Here is a 23,821-nt window from a genome sequence, read left to right as displayed (position 1 = left end):
GACACCAGAAAGAAACCAGACTGCAGTGCTGCGGCCGGAGCCGCAGCGTGGAGCGGCGGGCGCCATCTTTCCTTGCAGCACCAGCCCCAGAGAGGAGGGAGACTCAGAACGGAGCTCAGAGCCACAGAGGAGATACGCCAGCCTCACGCCTGAGGACGCGGCAGCAGCGCCTTACTGCCGGCGGCAGTGGCGAATTCACCGGTTGGCACCAGACGAACGCACTCAACAGCCCACCAGACTCCAGAGAGGAGCAGCGGACAGCGAGCCAAGGTGAGCCGCTGCGGAACAGCCGGGAGGGATTCGGCAGATTTTTTGGCACAGGGAGCATCTAAAGCTCCCAGTGGCTGGGCTCAGCACACGCTGCAGGGACTCAGAGCAGAGCTCAAAACCAGAGAAATATGCCAGCCTCACGGCCGAGGGTGTGGCAGCGGCGCCATATTGCCACCAGCGGCAGCAGCAGCAAATTCACCGAGTCCACTACAGCTCCATCTGCGCACTCAACAACAGTGAGTCAAATTGTGGCCCCAGAGGAGAAATCCTAGTACTGACTCCCAGGCACTTGACCCAGTGGTGGAGTGGCAGTGGCAGAGATATCACACCATAGGAGAACGCGCAACCTGGCACCCCCCATGGTCTAAAGCAGCCTCAATTGACTCCCTGGGTCTGAGACTTTGCGATACAACCCAGTAAAGGAGTAGTGGGGTCTGAGATACCACAGACTCAAGATCCAGAGCACCTTAAGTGAAGTTGAGGTGACCCAAGGGAAGAACCCAGAGAAGGCACAAATTTCCGAAATCATGGGAAAGAGAAATAACAATGGAGCAATGAATGCCCACAACCCCACAACATCAGAACCCGATAAAACAGAAAATCAGAGATTTCTAGAAGATCAAATCAGGAAAATAACTGTAGAAGTAATAGAGGTGCTTCAAAAAGAATTCAGAGAGAGCCAAAGAGAGATAAAGGATGCAATTAATGAAGTAAAGGCCTCAATTCAAAGTATAAACAACCGATTAGACCACATGGAGAACAGAATCTCACTCTTAGAAGATGATCAATCCAAGCCGGGCATGGTGGCACACGCTTGTAATCCCCGCGCTTGGGAGGCAGAGACAGGAGGATCGCGCAGGTTAGAAGCCAGCCGCGCGTGCTGGCTTAGGAGACCCTGTTTCCAAATAAAAATGTAAAAATAGGTCTGGGAGTGTAGCCCAGAGGTAGAAGGGCTTCCAGGAACCCCAGTACCACCAAAAAAAAAAAAAAAAAAAAGAAGATGATGAATCCAAAAATGAACGCATAGTTTCTAATCTAGAAAAAAATATGAGACAGCAGGAATCTGACATTGAAGAAATATGGGCCCATTTTAAGAGAGTTAACCTAAGAATAATTGGAATAGAGGAGGGAAAAGAAGGTGAAACCAAAAGGATCAACAATATCTTCAAGGAAGTAATAGCAGAAAATTTTCCAAACATAGAGCAAGAGGTAGATACACAGGTCCAGGAAACTTATAGAACTCCCTTTAGACAGGATCAAAGAAGAGGATCCCCACGCCACATAATTGTCAAAATGACCAATGTGGAAGCCAAGCAGAGAATCTTAAAGGCAACAAAAACAAAGGGCCAAGTGACACTCAGAGGCAAGCCAATGAGAATCACTCCAGACTTCCCAAACCAAGTCATGAGAGCCAGAAAGGCTTGGAGTAACATATTCCAAACTCTGAAAGAAAACAACTTCCAGCCAAAAATTTCCTACCCAGCAAAACTTTCTATCAAATTAGATGGAGAAATAAGAAGCTTCCATGACAAACAGAAACTGAAGGAATTTATGTCTTCAAAACCAACGCTAGAGAAAATACTCAAAGAGATTAACTACAAAGAAGAAATAGGTAAGACACACCAGAACCAGAGAAACAAGATTTTCCTTCCAACAGACAACTAAGATTAGTTATCTGTGGAGATTCATTATTTATGTTAGTCTTATACTTATCTCTAAATTGTATTGTTTGCTTTTATTGTTGTTAATTTTTAGGATTTCTAGTTGGAATATTAATATACCTTCAGATATAGCATTTGGAAATATTTCTATCAGTAACTTTTAACTCTGTTTACATTGTCTTTGGATATACAATATATTTTTTTTATTTTTTAGGGAGTTTGTATACCCTTCTGTTGCCTGTGCCATTGAAATCATATCCAAGAAATCACTGCCAATTTCAATGTTGTGAGGTTTTATGACCCAGATTTTCTCCTAAAAGTTTATAGTCTTAAGATTTATATTTAGGTCTTTTATCTATTTTGAGTTAATATTTGTATATGGGATTAGGTAAGGGTCCAGTTTTATTCTTTTTCATGTAATTATTATTTTTCAACAATATTTAGTTAAAAGATTATTATTTCCTCCACCAAATGTTCGTGGAAACCTTGTCAAAAATAACTTGACAATATATGGAAGAATTTAGCTCTAGGCTTTTATTTAACTCCAATGGTTTATATATCTGCCTTTAGAACAGTACTACACTGTTTCAATTATTGTAGCTTTATATGGTTTGAAATCAGAAAATATATATCTTCTAGCTTTGTTCTTTTTCGAGATCATTTTGGGTATCTAGAGTCCATATTCCATATTAGGATAGATTTTTTCTGAAAAATAAATATATAAATATATGATAGTTTCACCTAAAAAAAAAAAAAGAAAAAAATATTCTCTGGTAAGAAAGAAAGCAAAAAGAAATATTGAAATGTTATCTTTAAGTTATCAAAAGCTTGGTATCAGACAAATGAAACTGTTATGTGAGATTATCATTTTTAATTTTGGATAAATTGCTATAATACTAGATGTCAACCACTAAGCCAAGCATGGGAAGGAGGGATGGGGAGGGAATGGGGTGGGGATCGGGTGGGAGCTGACTGGGCGATGTGTGCATGTATGTCTACAAAAGTTTTTTTGTATCCCACTATGATGTATGAATACAGTGCACCAATAAAAATTTTTTTTAAAAATAAAATAAAATAAATAAATAAAATAAAAAGCTGGAGGTGAGCCAGGCATGGTGGCGCATGCTTGTAATCCCAGCATTCAGGAGCCTGAGACCAGAGGATCACGGCCAGCCTCAGCTACTTAGCAAGGCTCTCCACAACTTAGTGAGACCCTGTTTCAAAATAAAGGAAAAAAGGGGGGGCTGTGATGGAGCTCAGTGGCAAATCACTTGCCTGGCAAGTGCACCACCCTGGGTTTGATCCCCAGTCCAAAAAGAAAAAAAAAAGGAGGCTGGGCGTGGTGGCGCACGCTTGTAATTCCCGCACTTGGGAATAAAATATATATATATATATAAAAAAAAGGTCTGGGAGTATAGCCCGGAGGTAGAAAGCCTCTGGGTTCCACCCTCAGTACCACAAAAAAAAAAAAAGACCCCCTTAAAAAAATAAACTAAGAATAAAAAAGAAAAAATAGAGCAGGGGTGTAGCTCGCAGGTCAAATGCCCCTGGATTTCATCCCCAGACCCACAAAAAAAAAAAAAAAAAGCTGGAGGTGTAACTCAGTGGTAGAGCACTTGCCTAGCACGCTCAAGGCCCTGGGTTCAATCCCCAGTACTAGAAGGAAGGAAAGCAAGGAGGCTGGCCAGCAAGTGCAGCCGCTGTGAGCGCTGAGCCCCTGCCGTCCTCTCTGTGCTGCTCCCTCTCCACCCACCACCTGCTATGTCCCATGAACCGCAACGGAGCTGACATCTATGCTCCGTAATAATCCTCAATATTAGGCAATCAAACTGAATCATGCCTCTGCTCTGCGCTCAAGGCACAAAAGCTAGGGGCTTAGTAGCGAAAGAGGGTAATATTTTCCCTTCCTATGGGGTACATACAACATGTACAAACCAGAAGCAACTCTTTTTTTGTGTGGTACTGAGGATGGAACCCAGGGGCATTCTACCTCCAAGCTATACCCCCAGCCCTATTCTTCAGTCTTTATTTATTTACTTATTTATTTTTGTGGTACTGGGGATGGAACGTAGGGGCTTTTCTACCTCTGGGCTATATTCCCAGACCTATTATATATATATTATACATACATACATACATACATACATACATATGTGTGTGTGTGTGTGTGTGTGTGTGTGTGTGTGTGTGGGTGCGTGCGTGCGTGTGTGTGTGTGTGGTACTGGGGGTGGAACCCAGGGGCTTTCTACCTCTGAGCTATACTCCCAGACCTATTTTATTTGGAAACAGGGTCTCCCTAAGTAGCTGAGGCTGGCTTTGAACCTGTGCAATCCTCCTGTCTCAGCCTCCCAGGTACTGGGATTACAAGCGTGCGCCATCACACCCGGCTATATTTTATTTTGAATCAGGGTGTCACTAAGTTGCTGAGAGTCTAAGTAGCTGAGGCTGGCTTCGAACCTGTGCAATCCTCCTGTCTCAGCCTCCCAAGGGCTGGTTACAAGCGTGCGCCACCACGCCCAGCTTAGAAGCAACTTTGATAAGTGATAAGCCACGCAAAACAGCAATGTGGGGGAACTGAACAAGGATATGAAGCAATTAATGAAATTCCAGCAAACTGTCTTAAGGATAGACCACGAAGACAAATCATTACACCATTCACCATGACAAAGAAGCAAGCGGTCCCTGATATCCAGAAGTCACCAAGGCAGACGGCATAAACAGGAGCAATGAGGCATTTTTTGAAACTTCAAGGAAATTACTTGAGAAAAAAAGAAAAGAACAACTTCAGTAGACTAGGGGTGAACGTGAAAAACTGTACGCAGATGTTGTAATAGGACGTGAGTAAAGGTTTTCACCCATTTATAAGTGGAAAATCCAGGACCTATTAAAATAATAATAATAATAATAATAATAATAATAATAATAATAATATACAACACTTTGTGTCAAGAACTGCTCTAAGCATTTTTACATAAATTAACCACTTAATCCCCAGAGTGGCCCTATGGGATAAGCACTAACATCGTCCCTACTTTACAGATAAAGAAGCTGAGACCAGAAAAGTTAAGCAACGGGTCCAAGACACACAGGGGTAAGTAAGTATGGGACTAGGGCTCTAAGCCCGAGGGGCTGGCTTTAGAATCTGTTCTACCCAGTACTTTACGGTACTTCCTCTCAGGGGAAGTGAAGCTTCTCACCCATCACCTTTCAAACCAGAGAGTGATGCCAACCAATGAACTTCCCATGAGAGCCGGAACACTGGCTCAGCCCCACAGTCTAACCTTATGCAACTCTCTTCACACACAAACCAGGATTGGGGGCGTTATCCAAACAGTCCTTTCAATCCTGTTCTGCTTACACTGGAGAAAAAGAAATCAGCTTGAGCGGGACCTGAAAGTAAAATGACAGGCAGCTGCTAAGGAGAATCAGTTCACTTACAAAATGCGTATTCGCAACTTGTTGTCAGATAGTGGTAGGACCCAGCACGAAGAGTCCAAGCTTTCCTTGGGGCTGCCAGCAAATTCTGATGCAACCCCATCTCTATCAGCTTTGAAAAGGAGGGCAAAGGAGAGGCAGAGCCCAAAACCAAACAAGTGTTGACCAAGTTCCCTGAAGAACTTTCGATTCTTTCCCACAGGACAGAAAGGGTGAGCCCCAGGACCAAAGGAATCCTCGAGCGCAGTCAAGGGTCCAAGTGGAAGACTTTTAGTACTCTTCACTGCACTGGCCAATGAAGTTCTAGAGGAATCAGGAACCAAGGGCACCCTCAATCTAGCCTGTGGGCATTCCTAACAAGAGTTCTAGAAACCCTGACCCTGAGCATTTCAGCAAGCTAAGTGGGGTAAGGCAAGAAAGGAGGACCCCTTTTCCCATAGACTCCCAAACTCTGGAGCCTCTGACAGTGAGCAGGCCGATATCAGTCCTACCTGTCTCTCATGTTTTACAATCAAAACATCTTTCTGAAATCACTCACACTGCTAACAGAGGCATTTCTGGGAGACATCTTTAGGTGCTGTAACTCCTTTAAGGGTGATTTTTTCTTTTTTTTCTTTTTCTTTGCAGTACTGGGGATGGAACCCAAGGGCATTCTACGCCCGGCTTAATGTCGTATTCTATATAGTAAGCTCATTAGAAGAATGACCCTTAAGCCAGTCGTGGTGGTGCACGCTTGTGATCACTGCATTCTGGAGGCTGAGACAGGAAGATCGCGGTTTGAGGACAGCCTCAGCTACTACTTAGTGAAGCCTTTGCATCTCAGTGAGACCCTGTTTTGTTTTGTTTTGTTTTGTTTTGTTTTGTTTTTGCAGGTCTGGAGATGGAACCCAGAGGCATGTGACTTCTGAGCTACACCCCCTGCTCTATTTTTTATTCTTTATTTTGAAACAGGGTCTCACTAAGTTGCAGAGGGCCTCACTAAGTAGCTGAGGCTGTCCACGAACCGCGATCCTCCAGTCTCAGCCTCCCGAATGCTGGGATGACAAGCGTGCGCCACTACACCCGGCTTTGAGACCCTGTTTTGAAATAAAGAATAAATATATATATATATATATATATATATATATATATATATATATATATATGGCTGGGGGCATAGCTTGGAGGTAGAAATGTCCCTGAGTTCCATCCCCAGTACCACAAAATAAATAAGACACTAAGAATCGGTAAGTAGTGGTCTTCTGCCTCAGAAGAAAGTGAAATACTAGTGAGTGATGAACTCCCCTCCCCCAACACACACACATTGAACCCGAGCCTGTGCATGTGAGGTACGCCCTCTACAACTGAGCTACATCCCAGCCCTTTTATTTGGAGACAAGATCTCACTAAGTTGTCCAGGTCGGCCTGGAATTTGCCAACCTCCAACCTCAGCCTCTCCAGTAGCTGGGGATACAGGCATGCTCCACAGTGCCTGGCTTGCTGAAAACTCTTCAATGTTCTTGGAGATGAGAGAAGAGTTCTGAGGTCCCGGCCTGAAATCATTTTTCATTTCGAAGTCGAACCCCAACTCCAATTAAACACGGATGGACTGACTAGTGGAGTCACACATACCCGGGTTAAAATCCAGGTTCAATCGGGCCCATGACGTGGGGCAGGTGACAACTTCTGCGAAATACGGATTAACAGTCTGCCCTCAACGAGACAAACGGAGTTTGTCCTGAGCGTGGCGGCGCACACGCAGCAAATGCACGCTGTCTCTGAGCCCCTTTCTGCACACCCCACCTTGGGACCACAGCTTCACCCCGAGGCCCTACCAGCCCTGCTCCCGACGGCAGCAGCCCGGGCGTCCACCCTGGACCTCGCTCCTCTCGCGCGTGGGACTGGGCTGAACCCGAAGGTGCAGAGCTGGAGCGCAGCCTCGGCCAAGGAAAGCCCAGCCCGGGTGTGAGGCCGTCTCCGCGCGGGGCGGGGGCGTCCGCGGCTCCCAGCGCCCCCGGACCCGCGCCCCCGCGAGGGCGCGCAGAGGTGAGGCCGGCGGGCGGAGCCGGGCCGCGGGAAGCCGCCCGCCAGCTCGCAGGGCTGCTCGGCTCGGCCGCGCACTCCGGGCTCCCGCCGCCAGCCCGCTGGGGAGGGGTCCCGGGGAGGGGCCGCGGGGAGGGCCGGAGGGGCGGGGCCGGAGGGCCGGGGGCGGGGCCCGGCCCCCGAGGCTGGGGGGCCCACCCGCCTCCCCCCGGGCGCCGAGCGCCCCCTCCAGCCCGCGACCCGGCCGCCTCGGCGGGGCAGTTCCACTCCGCTTACCTGGCTCGGCTGCTCTGCCTGCTCCGAGGACGCCATCTTCCTAAGGCCTGAGTAATCTATCGCCGATGGACGAGGTTTCTCCCAGGCGCCCTCGCCCTCGCCCTCCGGCCCAGACCAAAGTAGCCGGAGCCGAGGTCGTCGATGGAGGCGGGCTCCGGGCGGAGGGTGGAGCCTTTTCCTCGCACCTTTTCCTTAGGACTCTACAAAAAGATGCAGTTCTTCTTCTTCTTCTTCTTCTTCTTCTTCTTCTTCTTCTTCTTCTTCTTCTTCTTCTTCTTCTTCTTCTTCTTCTTCTTCTTCTTTTTCTTCTCTTCTTCTCTTCTCCTCCTTCTTTCTTTATCACTGTTATATGTATATATTCTTTTATTTTTTACTGTACTGAAAATTGAACCCAGAGGCATTCTACTTCTGAGCTACACCCCCAGCCCTATTTTTTCTTTATTTTATTTATTTTATTTATTTACTTATTTATTTATTTATTTATTTATTTTTGGTGGTACTGTGGCTGGAACCCAGGGGCTTTTCTACCTCTGGGCTATACTCCCAGACCTATTTTATACTTTATTTGGAAACAGGATCTCACTAAGTTGCTGAGAGCCTCACTAAGTAGCTGAGGCTGGCTTCGAACCCGTGTGATCCTCCTGTCTCAGCCTCCCAAGCGCAGGGATTACAAGCGTGTGTCACCACACCCGGCTTTTCTTCTTTATTTTGAGACAGGGTCTCACTAAAGTGCAGAGGATCTTGCTAACTTGATGAGGTTGGCTGCAAACCTGCAATCCTCCTGTCTCAGCCTCCCAAGTACTGAGATTACCAGCGTGCAACACCACGCCCGGCAATTATATTTTTCTTGAATTAAATCTCCACTCGTCCTCATAACGCTATGAGCACATTAAGCGACTTGCTAAGTATTTAGTGAATGAATGAATAAATGAAAAGAAACTTGGAAATCGGCCTATCATGGTGGTGCTCGCCTGTGATCCCAGTACTTGGGAGGCTGAGACAGGAGGATCGTAGGTTTAAACTCAGCCTCAGCTACTTACCCTGTTTCAAAATAAAGAATAAAAATATAGAGCTGTGTGGCAGGGCGGTGGCGCACACTTGTAATCTCAGTACTTGGGAGGCTGAGACAGGAGAATCATGCAGGTTCGAAGCCAGCCTCAGCTACTTAATGAGGCTCTCAGCAACCTTGTGAGACCGTTTCCAGACAAAATATAAAATGGGTCTGGGAGTGTAGCCTGGAGGTAGAAGGCCCCTGGGTTCCATCCCTAGTACCATAAAAATAAATAAATAAAAATAAAACATAAAATAGGACTGGAGGTATAGTTCAGAGGTAGAACACACCTGGGTTCAATCCCCTGTCCCCCCAAAAAATACTAAAATAAGAACTAAACATAAATACTAAAAGTACTAAAATAATAAAATAATTAATAAAATAATAAAATAATTAATAATAAAATAAAAATAATAAATAATAAAAATAATAAGTAATAAATAAAATAATAAATAATAAAATAATAAATAATAAAATAACTAAAATAACTAAAATAAATACAAAAATAAGAACTAAAACAAAACTGGAGCTGGGCATGGTGGCTCAAATTGTAATCCCAGTACTTGGGAGGCTGAGAAACGAGCGTCCTGGTTCACGGACAGCCTCAGCTACTTAGTGAGGCCCTTTGCAACTCAGTGAGACCCTGTTTAAAAATAAAGAATAAAAAATCGGGCTGAGGGTGTAGCTCGGAGGTAGAATGCCCCTGTGTTCCATTCTCAGAACTGCAAAAAAACAAAATAAAATAAAGCAAAGTGAGGCGTGGTAGCGCACTCTTGTAATCCCAGCTTTTGGAAGACTGAGACAGGAGGATCATGATTAGCAGACACCCTCAGCTAGTTAGTGAGGCCCTTTGCAACTCAGTGAGACCCTGTTTCAAAATAAAGAATAAAAAAATATAGCTTGGGATGTAGCACAGAGGCAAAATGCCCCTGGGTTGCATCCCCAGTACTGCCAAAAATAAATAAAATAAAACAAGGCTATGCCGGGCATGGTAGCGCACGCTTGTAATCCCAGCATTCGGGACGCTGAGACCTGTAGGATCATGGTTCGCAGACAGCCTCAGCTACTTAGTGAGGCCCTCTGCAACTCAGTGAGACCCAGTTTCAAAAAATAAGGGCAGGGGCTGTAGCTCGGTGGTCAAATGCCCCTGGGTTCCATCCCCAGACCCGCAAACAAAATAAAAATAAAAATAAATAAAATAAGGCTAGAGATGTACCTTATAGGAAATCACACAACACACACACACACACACACACACACACACACACACACACACACAGAGTGCTGTTATTGTTTGCAGTACTGAAGTTTGAAACCTCGGGTGATCTACCACTGAGCTACATCCACAGCCCTTTATATTTTTATTTTGAGATGGGGTGATTAAATTGCCAAAGCTGGTCTAAAATATTTCACTCTTCCTGCCTCCTCCTCCTGAGTAGCAGGGAGGAGTGGGAATTGCAGGTGAGTGCCACTACATCCAGCTAAATGTTAGTTTTTCTGGAGGAAGAAATAAAGACTTACAGACTCTTCTATCAAGCAGCATTTGTTTTTTCCGGTACTGGGGATGGAGTACTGAGGTACCAGGGTATTCTGCCAGTGCCACACCCCCAGCCCTGTATTTTTATTCTTTATTTATTTATTTTGTGGAGGGGGGTCTGGAGATGGAACCCAGGGGCAATCGACCTCTGAGCTACAACTCCTGCCATATTTTTTATTCTTTATTTTGAAACAGGGTCTCACTGAGTTGCAGAGGGCCTCACTAAGTAGCTGAGGCTGTCCGCATACCACGATCCTCAGCCTCCCGAATGCTGGGATTACAAACACGAGCCACCACGCCCGGCTTTCTTCTTTATTTTGAAACAGGGTCTCACTGAGTTGCAAAGGGCCTCATTAGCTGAGGCTGTTCTGGAACCGCGATCCTCCTGTCTCAGCCTCCCGAATGATGGCAGTACAAGCGGGTGCCGCCACGCTTGGCTCCATCAAGCAGCAATATTAGAACAAGGAAAAAGCCAGGTGAGGTGTACACCTGTAGTTGCACCACTTTGGAGGCTGAGGCAGGAAGATCTCTTGAGCCCAGGATTTTGCCACCAGCCTGGACAACATAGTGAGATCCTGTCTCAAAAAGATGGGGGGAGGGAATTGTAGTACTAGTAATTCTAGTACTAGGGAGGCTGAGACAGGAGGATTACAGGTTCAAGACTAGCTTCAACATGAAAAAAATTAAAAAGGCCGGGTTAGCAGCCAGGTGTGGAAGCACACGCTTGTAATCCCAGCATTTGGGAGGCTGAGACAGGGGGATCGCGGTTTGAGGACAGCCTCAGCTACTTAGTGAGGCCCTCTGCAACTCAGTGAGACCCTGTTTCAAAATAAAAACTAAAAACAAATAGGGCTGGGGGCATAGCTCAGAGGTAGAATGCCCTTTGGTTCCACCCCCAGTACAGAAAAATAAAGGGGGCTGATGGTGTAACCCCTGGGTTCAATTGAACCGCTGGGTTCAATCCCCAGTACCAAGGGGAAAAGAATTAATTAATTAATTAATTAATTAGCAAAGAGGAATGTATTAGAAGCAGCATCAGAGCAATTTCAAACAGTGCTTTTGCTCACATTCTGCCCGGGTTTATTTGAAACATTCATGTTTAGCCTTGTCAAAGGACAAATTTTCATTTTATTTTCAAATCTAGAATCAGGCAACACTTGATTCCATAAAATAGAATAAGTGTTCCAAAGAACACAGCAGAAAACATTGGTTTTATAGACAGAAACAACATAAAAGCAGACCGGTTATTTCAAAGTTGTTTGTGTTTTTTTCATGTAAAACAAGAACAGGAGATGGAAGAATAGAGAAAAAACTGATTGGTCAACATCGGGTTACTTCCGGTTACCTTTTTTGTGTAAGAGCTGAGGCAGAGGGAACGCCATGATCATGCCAACTGGAACCGGCCAGCTGGTAGACTTGGCTGTAACATCTGCACCCCTGATTCCCTGGAAGTTAGGATACATGGGTTAGTTTCAGCTTGGTGATGTGCAACCTCACCATGAGTGATTCTATTTTTCTTTCAGTGCTGGGAATTGAAGCCAGAGCCTTTAACGTCCTAAGCAAGTATTCTACTACTGAGCTATACCCCTGGTCCTCCATTTTGGTTTTATTTTTCTTTACTTTTTTTATTTTGTATTTTTATTTATTTATTTACTTATTTACTGCGGTCCTGAGGATGGAACCCAGGGGCATTCTACCTCCAAGCTACACCCCTAGCCCCTATTTTTTATTATTTATTTATTTTTATTTAATTTATTTATTTTATTTATTTTATTTATTTATTTATTTATTTATTTATTATTTATTTATTTATTTATTTATTTGGTGGTACTGGAAGCCCTTCTACCTCCGGGCTACACTCCCAGACCTATTTTTACATTTTCATTTTGGAAACAGGGTCTCCTAAGCCAGCGCGCGCGGCTGGCTTTGAACCTGCGCGATCCTCCTGTCTCAGCCTCCCAAGCGCGGGGATTACAAGCGTGCGCCACCACGCCCAGCTATTTTATTTATTTTTATTTTTTAGTGGTACTGGGGATGGAACCCAGGGCCTTCTACCACCAGGATACACTCCCAGACCTATTTTATATTTTATTTGGAAACAGGGTCTCTTAAACCAGCTGAGACTGGCTTCGAACCTACGCAATTCTCCTGTCTCAGCCTCCCAAGCACGGGGATTACAAGCATGCGCCACCACTCCCGGCTTTATTATTATTTTATTTTTATTTTATTTATTTATTTATTTATTTATTTATTTATTTATTTTTGGTGGAACTGGGGATGGAACCCAGAGGCTTTCTACCTCCGGGCTATACTCCCAGACCTTTTTTTATATTTTATTTGGAAACAGGGTCTCACTAAGTTGCTGAAAGCCTCACTAGGTAGCTGAGGCTGGCTTCGAACCTGTGCGATCCTCCTGTCTCAGCCTCCCAAGCGCAGGATTACAAGGGTGCACCACCACGCCAAGCTTTATTCTTTATTTTTGAAACAGGGTCTCACTGAGTTGCAAAGGGCCTCACTAAGTAGTTAAAGCTAGCTGTGAACCTGCAATCCTCTTATCTCAGCCTCCCAGTGCTGGGATTACAAGCCTGCCCCATCACACCCAGCACGCTTATCGTACCTTAATTTTTCTACCTTATTTTTTTTCTATTCTACTTTAGTAGAACATTATTCTACCTTAATTTTTTTTATCCTACATTAATTCTTTCTTATTCTACCTTACTTTTTTTCTTATTTTGTTACATGTCCTGCGAGACTGAAAACTGTACTGTTCAATTTTTAAAACTCACTTCCTTCAAATTGGCCTAAAGTTTGGGACATCTTTCAGATCTTTCCAGGGAAAAGCCAATAAACACAGTACAGTGACAGCCTATTTATAAATATTATACATCTACATATGCACATAAGGATGTTCTCGAGCCAGCCTTGGTGACACACATCCACACCTGCAATCCCAGTGCTTGGGAGGCTGAGACAGGAAGGTTACAGGTTGAAAGCCAGCCTCGGCTACTTAGTGAGGCTCTCAGCAACCCTGTTTCCAAAGAAAAAATAAAATAGGGCTGGGGTGTTGCTCTGAGGTAGAATACCCCTGGATTCAACCCCAGCAACACACACACACACACACACACACACACACACACACACACACTCACTCACTCACTCACTCACTCACTCACTCACTCACAGATGCTCTAAAATCGTAAGGGAGTATACCTGTGTGCTTGTAATGCGAAATATATCCCTCATTTGTGAACTTGTCATTCCAATTCTTAAATATAAGTTAAAAACTGGACCGGTGTGGGGGCGCACGCTTGTAATCCCAGTACTTGGGAGGCTGAGACTAGAGGATCACAGGTTCGCGGACAGCCTCAGCTACTTAGTGAGGCCCTCTGCAACTCAGTGAGACCCTGTTTCAAAATAAAGAATAAAAAATTGGGAAGGGGGTGCAGCTTGGAGGTCGAAAGCTTCTGGATTCCATCTACAGACCTGCAAAGAAAGAAAGAAAGAAAAGAAAGAAAGAGCGAGCGAGCTGGGGGTGTAGCTTAGAGGTAGTATGTCCCTGGGTGCAATCCCCAGTAGCACAAAAACAAAACAAAACAGATAAAACCTGGCTGGTTGGGTAGTGCTTCTCTCTGTCTCTGTCTCTGTCTCTGTCTCTGTCTCTGTCTCTGTCTCCCCCACCCCCCATAGGCTAGAATAGCTATAAAGAAAGATACTACAAAAGCATTCTTTCTTTCCTTTTCCCTTTAGGACATTTGATACACAGAATGATTTTATTTTTTCCATACTAGGGATCGGACCTGACACTTAGGAGAACTTTCGATGAGCGCCGAATGAATGAACTCCAGGCTGGCTGGGACCCGGAGCGCGCCAATAGGACTACAGCTCCCGGCGTGCCTTGCGCTCGCGCGTGATTCTCTGCGGCAAGAACTACATTTCCCAGAAGTCCGCGGGAGGAAGGGGGCCGCGGAGCTTCCCGGGACTTCCGGGAGTCCCGTCCCGCCTAGAGGAGGATGGAGGTGACACCGGGCGGCGACGCTCCGGCACCCGACGAGATCCAGCCTCTAAAACCGTGTCTGCTGCGTCGCAACCACAGCCGCGAGCAGTATGGCGTGGCGGCCTCCTGCCTGGAGGAGCTGCGGAGCAAGGGTTGGACCGGGCCCGGGGCGGGGGCGGTGAAGGTGACAGGTGTTCTAGCTCCGGTGGAGTCTGGGGACAAGTGACCCACCTGGGCATAGCGATTGACAGGCTTCCGGCGCTTTAACTTGATTATTATTAACTCGTAGTGGGAGAAAGGTAGACGCGAGGCGGTGTACAAAGACGAGTCAACGCAGCTGGCTTGCCCAAAGCAGCTTTGGGACCAAATGGAACTTAGTCCGCTCCTGCCACTTCGGTTCACCGGGGTAGCACTGAAGCCCAAGCCGAGGCCACCGTGGAGTGGGCTGGGTCTCCACTTAAGCTCAGACTGGTACCTGTGCCAGAAAGACAGCCCCCTGTAGGGTTCAGACCCGGAGTGGGAGACTACAGAGGTTCTGAGCCCGGGCGGTACTGCTTGACCTTGCACTTAACCGTCTCCGGACCCTCAGTTCTCTCATCAGCAAAGCGAGTATATTTCCAGCCTCCCCGCAAGAGATTGTTAGGGTTTTCAAATAAGTTAGCATGAGTATTCTTAGCCACTAGCAACAGATTACGTATCCAAGGAAGTTCAGCGGGTGTAACAGTGTGTGCCAGCCCTGGGCGTGGTCACACTGTGTGTCAGGGTGCACTTGCGTCCTGTGAATTACTGAGCACCAACAGAACATGTCCTGGGGAGCCAGGCGTGGTGGCGCACGCTTGTAATCCATCATTGGGGAGGCTGAGACAGGAGGATCGGGGTTCATAGTCAGCCTCAGCTACTTAGTGAGGCCCTTTGCAACTCAGTGAGACCCTGTTTCAAAATAAAAACAAAAATAGGTCTGGGGTTGTAGCTTGGAGGTAGAATGCCCCTGGGTTCCATCCCAGGTACTGCAAAAAAAAAAAAAAAAAAAAAAAAGTATAAAAAAATAGGTAGACTGCCTTCTGGGTTCCATCCTCAGTTAAAAAAAAAAAAAAAAAAAAAAGTGTCCTGTGAAGCTGTGAGGTCCAGGAATGTGAATGCTCTGGTGACTTGTCTTTCCTGTATAAGTGCTTGCCCGGCCTTGGCTCCTGGGCTTCTGTTCTCTGCAGCTGGACCTATGCAGCAGCTGTTCTATTTTGGGTAATAGACAACATTGCCTGTGGATATTTGTAGACTCTCAGCTTCTCCTGCCTAATCCAGTCTCAGCATTTAGACACTGCCATGGATGGGATAGTACAGACCTAGCCTGGAGAAAGCCTCTTGCCCAGCAATAATGACAGTAAAAAGTTACTGATACTTTTCTCTGATAAGTTTCTGATATTTTTCTCTAGGCTGGAATCTAGCTACAAAGGTAAATACTAAGCCAGGCATGGTGGCCCATGCTTGTAATCCTGGTACTTGGGAGGCTGACACAGAAGGATTGCAGTTTGCAGACAGCCTCAGCTACTTAGAGAGGCCCTCCACAACTTACTGAGACCTTGTTTCAAAGTAAAGAATAAAAAATAGAGCAGGGCTTGGTGGCGCAGGCTTGTAATCCCAGCATTCAGGAGGTTGAGACCCGGGGACCTGTCCGCGGACAGCCTCAGCTACTTAGCGAGGCCCTTTGCAACTCAGTGAGACCGTTTCAAAAATAAAGAAAGAAAAATAAAAAAAGGGCTGAGGGTGTAGCTCAGAGGTAGAATGCCCCTGGATCCCATTCCCAGTACTACAAAAAAAAAAAAATGGGACTGGGAGTGTAGCTTGGAGGTAGAAAGTGCCTGTGTTCCTACCCCAGTACCTCAAAAAAAACAAAAATAGGGCTGGGGGTTTAGCTCAGAGGTAGAGTGTCCCCTGGGTTCAATTCCCAGTACCAGTACCACAAAAAATAAAAAATAAATAAAGGTAGATACTACGAACTACAAAAAAACAGTCTTTTCCTTTTTTTTTTTTTTCTGGACATTTGATACATAATAAGATTTTTTTTTATTTTTTATTTTTATTTTTTTGTAGTGCTAGGGATCGGACCCAGACAGGTAAAATTTTAGATGACCAGCAAATGAGTAAGTGAAAGATTGCTTGTTCACAAGGAATCAAACCAGACTCTGGTTCGTTGTTCATTTGAGGAAAGTTTCAAATGTCTCCTCTACGTGAAGGCAGAATAGCTGTAGGAAGGGCACATACCCAGGTCCAGGAGCCAGACTGTGGGTTTAAGTCCTAGCTCTGCCACCCATGAACATTGTGATTTGGGATAATTACTTAACCTCTCTGAGCCTTGGGTTCATCATTTGTAAAATGACAAAAACGATGGTACCTACCTTGCCAGGCACAATGGCACCTGTCATCTCAGTGCTGGGAAGGGCGAGACAGGGAAACTGTAGGTTCCAGGCCAACCTCGGCAACTTATCAAGATCCTATTTCAAAACAAAAATAAAGCCGGGCGTGGTGGCACACATGTAACCCCAGTACTTGGGAGGCTGAAGCAGGAGGTTCACACAGGCTCAAAGCCAGCCTCAGCTACTTAGGCTCTCAGCAACTTAGTGAGACTTATTTCCAAACAAAATATAAAATAGGTCTTGGAGTGTAGCCTGGAGGTAGAAAGCCCCTGGGTTCCATCCCTGGTACCACAAAAGAAAATAACAAAAAAATAAAAATAACAATCGTTGGGGGTGTAGCTTGGAGGTAGAATCCCCCTAGGTTCAATCCCTAGCACTGCAACAATAGTAATAAGTTCTGTATCTCTTATTGTTCTCAGCCTGTGACATCCTGGCCATTGATAAGTCCCTGACACCAATCACCCTGGTCCTAGCAGAGGATGGCACCATAGTGGATGACGATGATTACTTCCTTTGTCTACCTTCCAACACTAAGCTGGTGGCATTGGCCAATAACGAGAAGTGGACATACAACAACTCAGGTAAGAGACGCTGGCGTCTAAACAGCAGCCATGGTGCCTGACTACGCACAGGCGGCCCGTTGCGTCTGTGCGACTCTTCGGGCAGGAATGCAGCAAATGTGGACCTGAGCACCTTTTGTGTGCCAGACACAGTCCTGGGGATAAAGACGAAAGAGACGGAGTTCTCATCTAACTCACAGCCCGGCAGCAGCCACGGCACAGCTGGACAGGGCTGTCGGTACTGCGGCCGCAGCCAGGTGCCGGGCCTCAGTCCTGCCTCCCCTCTCCGCTCACCTGTCTCCCAGGCCTGCGGTAAGGCAAGCACAAAGCACGATGTCAAACAAAGACTTCTTCTCTGTGTGTGTGTGTGGTACTGGGGATGGAACCCAGGGGCATTCAACCTCTGAGCTACACCCCCTGCCCTATATCTTTATTCTTTATTTTGAAACAGGGTCTCACTAAGTTACAGAGGGCCTCACTAAGTAGCTGAGGCTGTCCGCGAACTGCGATCCTCCAGCCTCGGCCTCCTGATTGCTGGGATTACAAGCGTGCACCACCATGCCCAGCTCCCAGCCCTATTTTTTATTCTTGATTTTGAAACAAGTTCTCAGTAAGTTGCAAAGGGCCTCACTAAGTAGCTGAGGCTGGCCACAAACCCGCGATCCTCTTGTCTCAGCCTCCCAAGTCCTGGGATTACAAGCGTGCACCACCACACCCGGCTAAACCAAGGCTTTTCAATGATATTACTGACATTTTGGCCAGAGAATTCTGTTCCGGAGAGGCCGCTTTGTGCCTTCTAGGATATTCAGCAACTTCCCTGGCCTTCTACCCTTAGATGCCACTACCAGGCTCCTTACACGCTGTGCCAGCCAGGGATGTCTCCAGACAGTGTCAAATGTGTCACGTTCAAGCCTGATGAGCGTTTAGCTCTTACCTGGCACATAGCCAGGGCTCGGTAAACCTTACCTGCTAGTAAACCTTACTGCTGGAGATACAAGGATGATGACCACGGGCAGCCAAGGATCAAAGAGCTGGCGAAGCGTCTCCAGGGAAGTCCGTGAGGAACTCACCCCTCAGCGATGGACCTGCCAGCCCCAGCCGTACTGTACTCGGACCCAAGGGACAGCAAGTGATGTCTCGCTCCAATTAAGGATGGGATCAAAGCCAGGCGAGGTGGCGCACACTTGTAATCCCAGCATTTGGGAGGTTGAGACAGGAGGATCGCGGCTCAAGGACAACCTCAGCTACTTGGTGAGGCCCTTTGCAACTCAGTGAGACTCTGTTTCAAAATAAGAAGTAAAAAAATAGGGCTGGTCAGGGGTGGTGGCGCATGCGTGTAATTCTAGCATTTAGGAGGTGGAGACTGGAGGATCGCGGTTCGCGGACAGCCTCGGCTACTTAGTGAGGCCCTCTGCAACTCAGTGGGACCCTGTTTCAAACATAAAAAGGACTAAAAAATAGGGCTGGGGTGTAGCTTGGAAGTACAATGCCCCTGAGTTCCAGCTATCCCCAGTACCACAAAAATAAATAAATAAATAAGGACGGGATCACCAGGTATGGTGGTGCACACCCGTAATCCCAGTGGGGCAGAGGTGAAGTGGGAGGCTAAGATAGGCGGATCGCAGATTCGAGGACAACCCCATCAACACAGCAAGACTCGGCACCCTAGCGCAACCCTGCTTTTGAACAAAAAAAAGGGCTGGAGGTGTAGCTCGGAGGTACTGAGAAAAGGTGCTTCCTTCCCCACTGAAATGTACAGAGTGGCCAGTCGGATGGGCACAGACCTCCTCGAGAGGGGCGTGTGCGGGGAGGGGTGCAAAGGGCGCAGCAGTTACTCCGCACGGCTGGCATTACTCCCTTTACAGATGGAGGCACGGCTTGGATTTCTCAAGAGTCATTTGAGACAGATGAAACAGACAGTGGGGCAGAGGTGAAGTGGAAGAATGTGGCCAGGCAGCTGAAAGAAGACCTGTCCAGCATCATCCTGCTCTCAGAGGAAGACCTCCAGGTGAGCCGCTCCAACCACAGCGGAGCCGAGCAGCCCTGCCGCCGGCCTCCTTACTTCTATGTCTCTTCCTTTCCTTACTATTTCTTTTCTTTCTCTTTCTTTCTCTGTCTTTTTTAAGTAGTACTGGAGGTTGCATTCAGGGGCATTCTGCCTCTGAGCTATACTCCCAAGCCCTATTTTATCTTTTATTTTGAAACAGGGTCTCACTGAGTTGCAGAGGGCTCACTCAGTAGCTGGGGCTGGCTGCAAACCTGCGATCCTCCTGTCTCAGCCTCCCAAGTGCTGGGATGACAAGCGTGCGCCACCACACCTGGCTTATATTTTATTTTGAAACAGGATTTTGGTAGGTTGCTAAGGCTGGTCTCAAATCTGGGATCCTCTTTGCTCACCCTAAGTACTGGGGTTACAGGTGTGCACCCTTCTTCCCAGCTATTTTTATTTTGAGACAGTGTCTTCTCACCAGTTTCCCAGGCTGGACTCCAACTTGCAGGGCACTCCATTTCATGAATGTACAGTGTGAGAGAGAGTGTGTGTGTGTGTGTGTGTGTGTGTGTGTGTGTGAGAGAGAGAGAGAGAGAGAGAGAGAGAGAGAGAGAGAGAGGGAGAGAGAGAGAGAGAGAGAAACCCAGGGGCATCTTACCTTCAAGCTACACCCCAGCACTATTTTATTTTTCTTATTTGGAAATAGGATCTCACTAAGTTGCTGAGAGCCTCACCAAGTTGCCGAGGTGGGTACTGGAGATGGAACCCAGGGGAGTTCTACCTCTGACCTGTACCTCCAGCCCGATTTTATTATTTTATTTTGAAACAGGGACTCACTAAAGTTGCAGAGGGCTTTACTAAGTAGTTGAGGCTGGCTGGGAACCCGTGATCCTCCTGCCTCAGCCTCCCACACACTGGGATTACAAGCATGTGCCACCAGGCCCAGATCTGAGGCTGGCTTTGAACCTGCACTCCTCCTGTCTCAGCCTCCTAGATGCTGGGATGACAGGCATGTGCCACCACGCCCAGCATGCCATGATTTATTCCACAACCTCCCCCACCATAACCACGCACAGTGCACATTTGGCTTGTTACTAGTCTGGCAATTCTATTCAGTGCTGCCAGACCTCATACCGAGTTATTTAGCACGATGCTTACCTGTAGCATAGACTCAGGTATAATTGCTGAATTAAAGGTACATGCACTTGGGAAACACCGGCCAGTTCCCCAGAAGTGACAAGGGAATTGAGAGCGACAGGACGGGACGGGGTCTGCGTGGGGAGACGGGCCAGCGCTCTGGGCATAGGGAAGGCAGGAACCTTCTTTGTTTTTGCTTTTTAAGACATGGAAGCCGAGCGTGGTGGCACATGCTTGCGGCGGGGGTGCAGCTCCATGGTAGAGGGATTGCCTAGCAGGGGAGGCAGCAGTTAGTGCCCTCAACAATTTAGTGAGACCCTTGGCAGCTAGTTCAGGAGACTCCATTTCAAAATAAATAAAATAGGGCTGGAGAGTAGCGCAAAGGTAGAATGCTCCTGAGTTCAAGGCCTAATACCTACCCCCTCAAAAAAGAAAAAGATTAAGTGAGTTCTGAAATGAATTTGAGAGAGACCACCATGTGTAAGGAGTACCTTTGGAATTTTTTTTTTCTCCCCTGGGAAGGAACCCAGGGGATTTCTACCTCTGAGCTACACCCCAGCCCAACTTCTTTTTTTTTTTTTTTTTTTTTTGGTGGTATTGGGGTTCCTGGAAGCCCTTCTACCTCCGGGTTACACTCCCACAGGCTACACTCCCAGACCTATTTTATAATTTTTTATGTGGAAACAGCGTCTCTTAAGCCAGCACTGCTGGCTTCGAACCTACGCGATCCTCCTGTCTCCGCCTCCCAAGCGCGGGGATTACAAGCGTGCGCCACCACGCTCGGCTTTCTTATTCTTTATTTGGAAACAGGGTTTCACTGAGCTGCAAAGGGCCTCACTAAATAGCTGAGGCTGTCCGCTAACCGTGATCCTCCTGTCTCTGCCTCCCGAATGCTGGGATTACAAACGTGCGCCACCACACCCTGATTTTTATTCTTTATTTGTAAACAGGGTCTCACTAAATTGCAGAGGGCCTAAGTAGCTGAGGCTGGCTTTGAACCTGCGATCCTCCTGTCTCAGCCTCCCTGGAATTACGCCCAGCTTACCTTTGGATATCTTAAGAGTCCATATTTGTTTGTTAGGTGCTGATAGATGTTCCGTGCTCGGACCTGGCTCAGGAGCTTGGCCAAAGCCGTGTCACCGTCCAAGGACTCCAGAACACACTGCAGCAGGTGCTTGACCGGAGAGAGGAGGCGCGGCAGTCCAAGCAGCTCCTGGAGCTTTACCTCCAGGCCTTGGAGAAGGAGGGCAGTGTCTTGCCGGAGCAGGCAGGTAGGACTCTGCTGGGCGACTGCAGAGAAGGCAGGACCTTCCCTGAAGAGGCGCTGTGCGCAGCAGGCCACACACTAACGCTGCTTTTCCCTGGCCTGACTGTGGGGTCTCTCTCCCCCTCCTCTCCCTCTCTTTCTCTCTCACCTCTGCAGAGTCCAGAGCTGCCCTCAGTGAAGAAGCGGATGCAGTGGACACGGGCGCCAGCAGAGAGATCCCCTCCAGAGTCGCTCTCAGGAGCCAGAGCCTTACTGCGCTGAAGGAGAGAGCTGCCCCCGAGCTGAGTTTGTCTAGTCAGGACCTGGAGGTGGGCGAGAACCAGGCACACTAAACTGCAGAGCGCTCTGTCCCGGAGTGTAGTGCGACCGTGCAGGGGCACGGGATACGGGGTTTCTTTGCACCTCTGCGGACCCTGAATCACAGCTACCAATCTGCCTGTCGCATGCCCTTACAGACACCTCATTTAGTCTAAATCAGAATGGCTTTACAAAGAGAATGGGTGCGCTTCCTGCAATCACTGACGTTAGCGTCTGGTCCGAGGTTGGCAGTGCAGCGACTGAACCTCGCAGGGAGACGGGGCAGGCTGGAGCTTCTGAGCCAGCTTGCGGCCATCGGGCTGAGGCTGCGGCTGATCCAGTTCCACGTCCCCAGGCCGCAGTGTAGCAGACGAGGGTGCACCTGAGGGGCCGCCTTGTGCTGGCCTCTAAACCAGGCACTCGGAATGTGACCGAGGCGCCTGCGAGGGTGGGTGCTACTTACCCTTTGTCCTTGTCCCTGTCCCAAGCCCCTCCCCGCTGTAGATAGAAGGGAAGGAAGTTGTGTTGCCGCCAGCTTGGCTAAATTTCCTGTTGATCTTGAATGGCGAGAAAAAGCACGTGACAATTTACTGTGAAAGAAACCCGGCTTTTCAGTGTAAAGACACAACCTCTCCTGACGGTGCCCATCTCACCCCCAAAGAGTGCGGCGAGAGCAGCTGCGCGCAGGCCGCCTGGTTCTCAATGGCCCTTGTTCTTGCTGCAGTTGGTCACCCAGGAAGACCCCAGAGCGCTGGCTGCTGCTCTGAACTGGGACATACAGAAGACGGCAGCGGTCCAGCAGGCCTGTGAGCAGGAGCTCGGCTTGCGCCGGCAGCAGGTGCAGAGCTGGCGCGCGCTCCGGGATCTCTCAGCGAGGAAGCGCTCGCCGCCCAGAGAAGCGCGGAGCCCCAAAAGAGCCAGGTGAGACCCCACCTAGCCAGCCCTGGAGGGCCCTGCGGTCTTGGTTTGTGAACACCTCAACCTGATCCTTTACTACCTACGTCCTGCTCTGCCCTCTGCCTGCCCGCAGGTTCTCCTGGCACGGCTGGAAGACTGGCTTACCCCTCCAGAAAAGCTACTCCAGGGCCCTGCCCGTGTCTTAGGGATGACACAGCAGCCCCCACGGTGTTCCGCCTCCTCCCAGTTTATGTTCGTCTGTTCTGGGGTATTTTGTATGTGTGTGAGGCACTGGGGATGGAACCCAGGGGCATGCTACCTCCGAGCTACACCCCCAGAACCCCCTACCCCGTTTTTATTTTTAAACAGGGTCTCACAAGTTTATGAGAATCTCACTAAGTTACTAAGGCTGTCCTCAGCCTGCAATCCTCTTGTTTCAGCCTCCTAAGTACTGGAATTTCAGGTGTGCACCACCACTCCCGGCTTTATGTTCTGTTTAAAAGTACTCAGCAGGGCTGGGTGTGTAGCTCACTGGTAGAAAGCCTCCTCACCGTGCGTGAAGCCCTGGGTTCAGTCCCCAGCACCCAAAAAAGCAAAGGAAGTCCTTGTCAAGGGCGGTGGAAAGAAACTCGTGTTTTGGACTCTCTCCTTGTTCTGCAGCGAGCACCGCAGAATTTTAGACTCACATAATAACGGGAAAGTGACTAGTGGAGCGCTGATTATGGTCACGAACTTGCTTCTCAAGTTAATGAATTTTTTTGTTTGTTTAAAGGCACATATTAAGTTTAGAGGCCACAGGGACATACAAAGTCAAGTTCACCATTTCTAATATCCAGCTCAGTATTGTGAGACTGTATCTATTACCACTGTGAAGCTCTTTGGGGTTTCAATATGTTTTGTCAGCAGGGGGTACCAGAGGTCATTAAAGTGATTCCATTCAATCCGGCTCCAAGTCTCTGAGTGCAGGACAGAGCGCTCCCGCTTTATCTGCCTCTGTACAGACTTGTGCAGATTCT

General features: G+C 47.6%; 2 protein-coding genes across 2 annotated transcripts in view; one reads left to right on the top strand and one right to left on the bottom strand.

Moving 5' to 3' along the window:
* PEX14 (peroxisomal biogenesis factor 14) overlaps positions 1-7,706 on the bottom strand; it is a gene marked incomplete at its 3' end in the record, with an annotated part of 148,201 nt that extends 140,495 nt beyond the window's left edge. Inside the window, exon 1 of the mRNA XM_080691281.1 lies at positions 7,665-7,706. Coding sequence (XP_080547407.1) covers positions 7,665-7,700 — 36 coding nt within the window. The 5' untranslated portion in view covers positions 7,701-7,706. The remainder of the gene's footprint in view (positions 1-7,664) is intronic.
* A 6,556-nt stretch (positions 7,707-14,262) lies between these two features.
* Positions 14,263-22,833, top strand: DFFA (DNA fragmentation factor subunit alpha; the record flags this gene model as incomplete). Its single annotated transcript, XM_080692132.1, has 6 exons — positions 14,263-14,398; positions 17,077-17,238; positions 19,083-19,225; positions 21,426-21,615; positions 21,768-21,919; positions 22,633-22,833. The coding sequence occupies 6 exons, from the start codon at positions 14,263-14,265 to the stop codon at positions 22,831-22,833; spliced, it is 984 nt and encodes a 327-aa protein (XP_080548258.1).
* Between the last annotated feature and the right edge of the window lie 988 nt (positions 22,834-23,821).

The sequence above is a fragment of the Muscardinus avellanarius genome (genome assembly GCF_963383645.1).
Source record: "Muscardinus avellanarius genome assembly, chromosome: 3".
Taxonomy (NCBI): domain Eukaryota; kingdom Metazoa; phylum Chordata; class Mammalia; order Rodentia; family Gliridae; genus Muscardinus; species Muscardinus avellanarius.
This window is presented reverse-complemented; position numbering and strand designations above follow the sequence as displayed.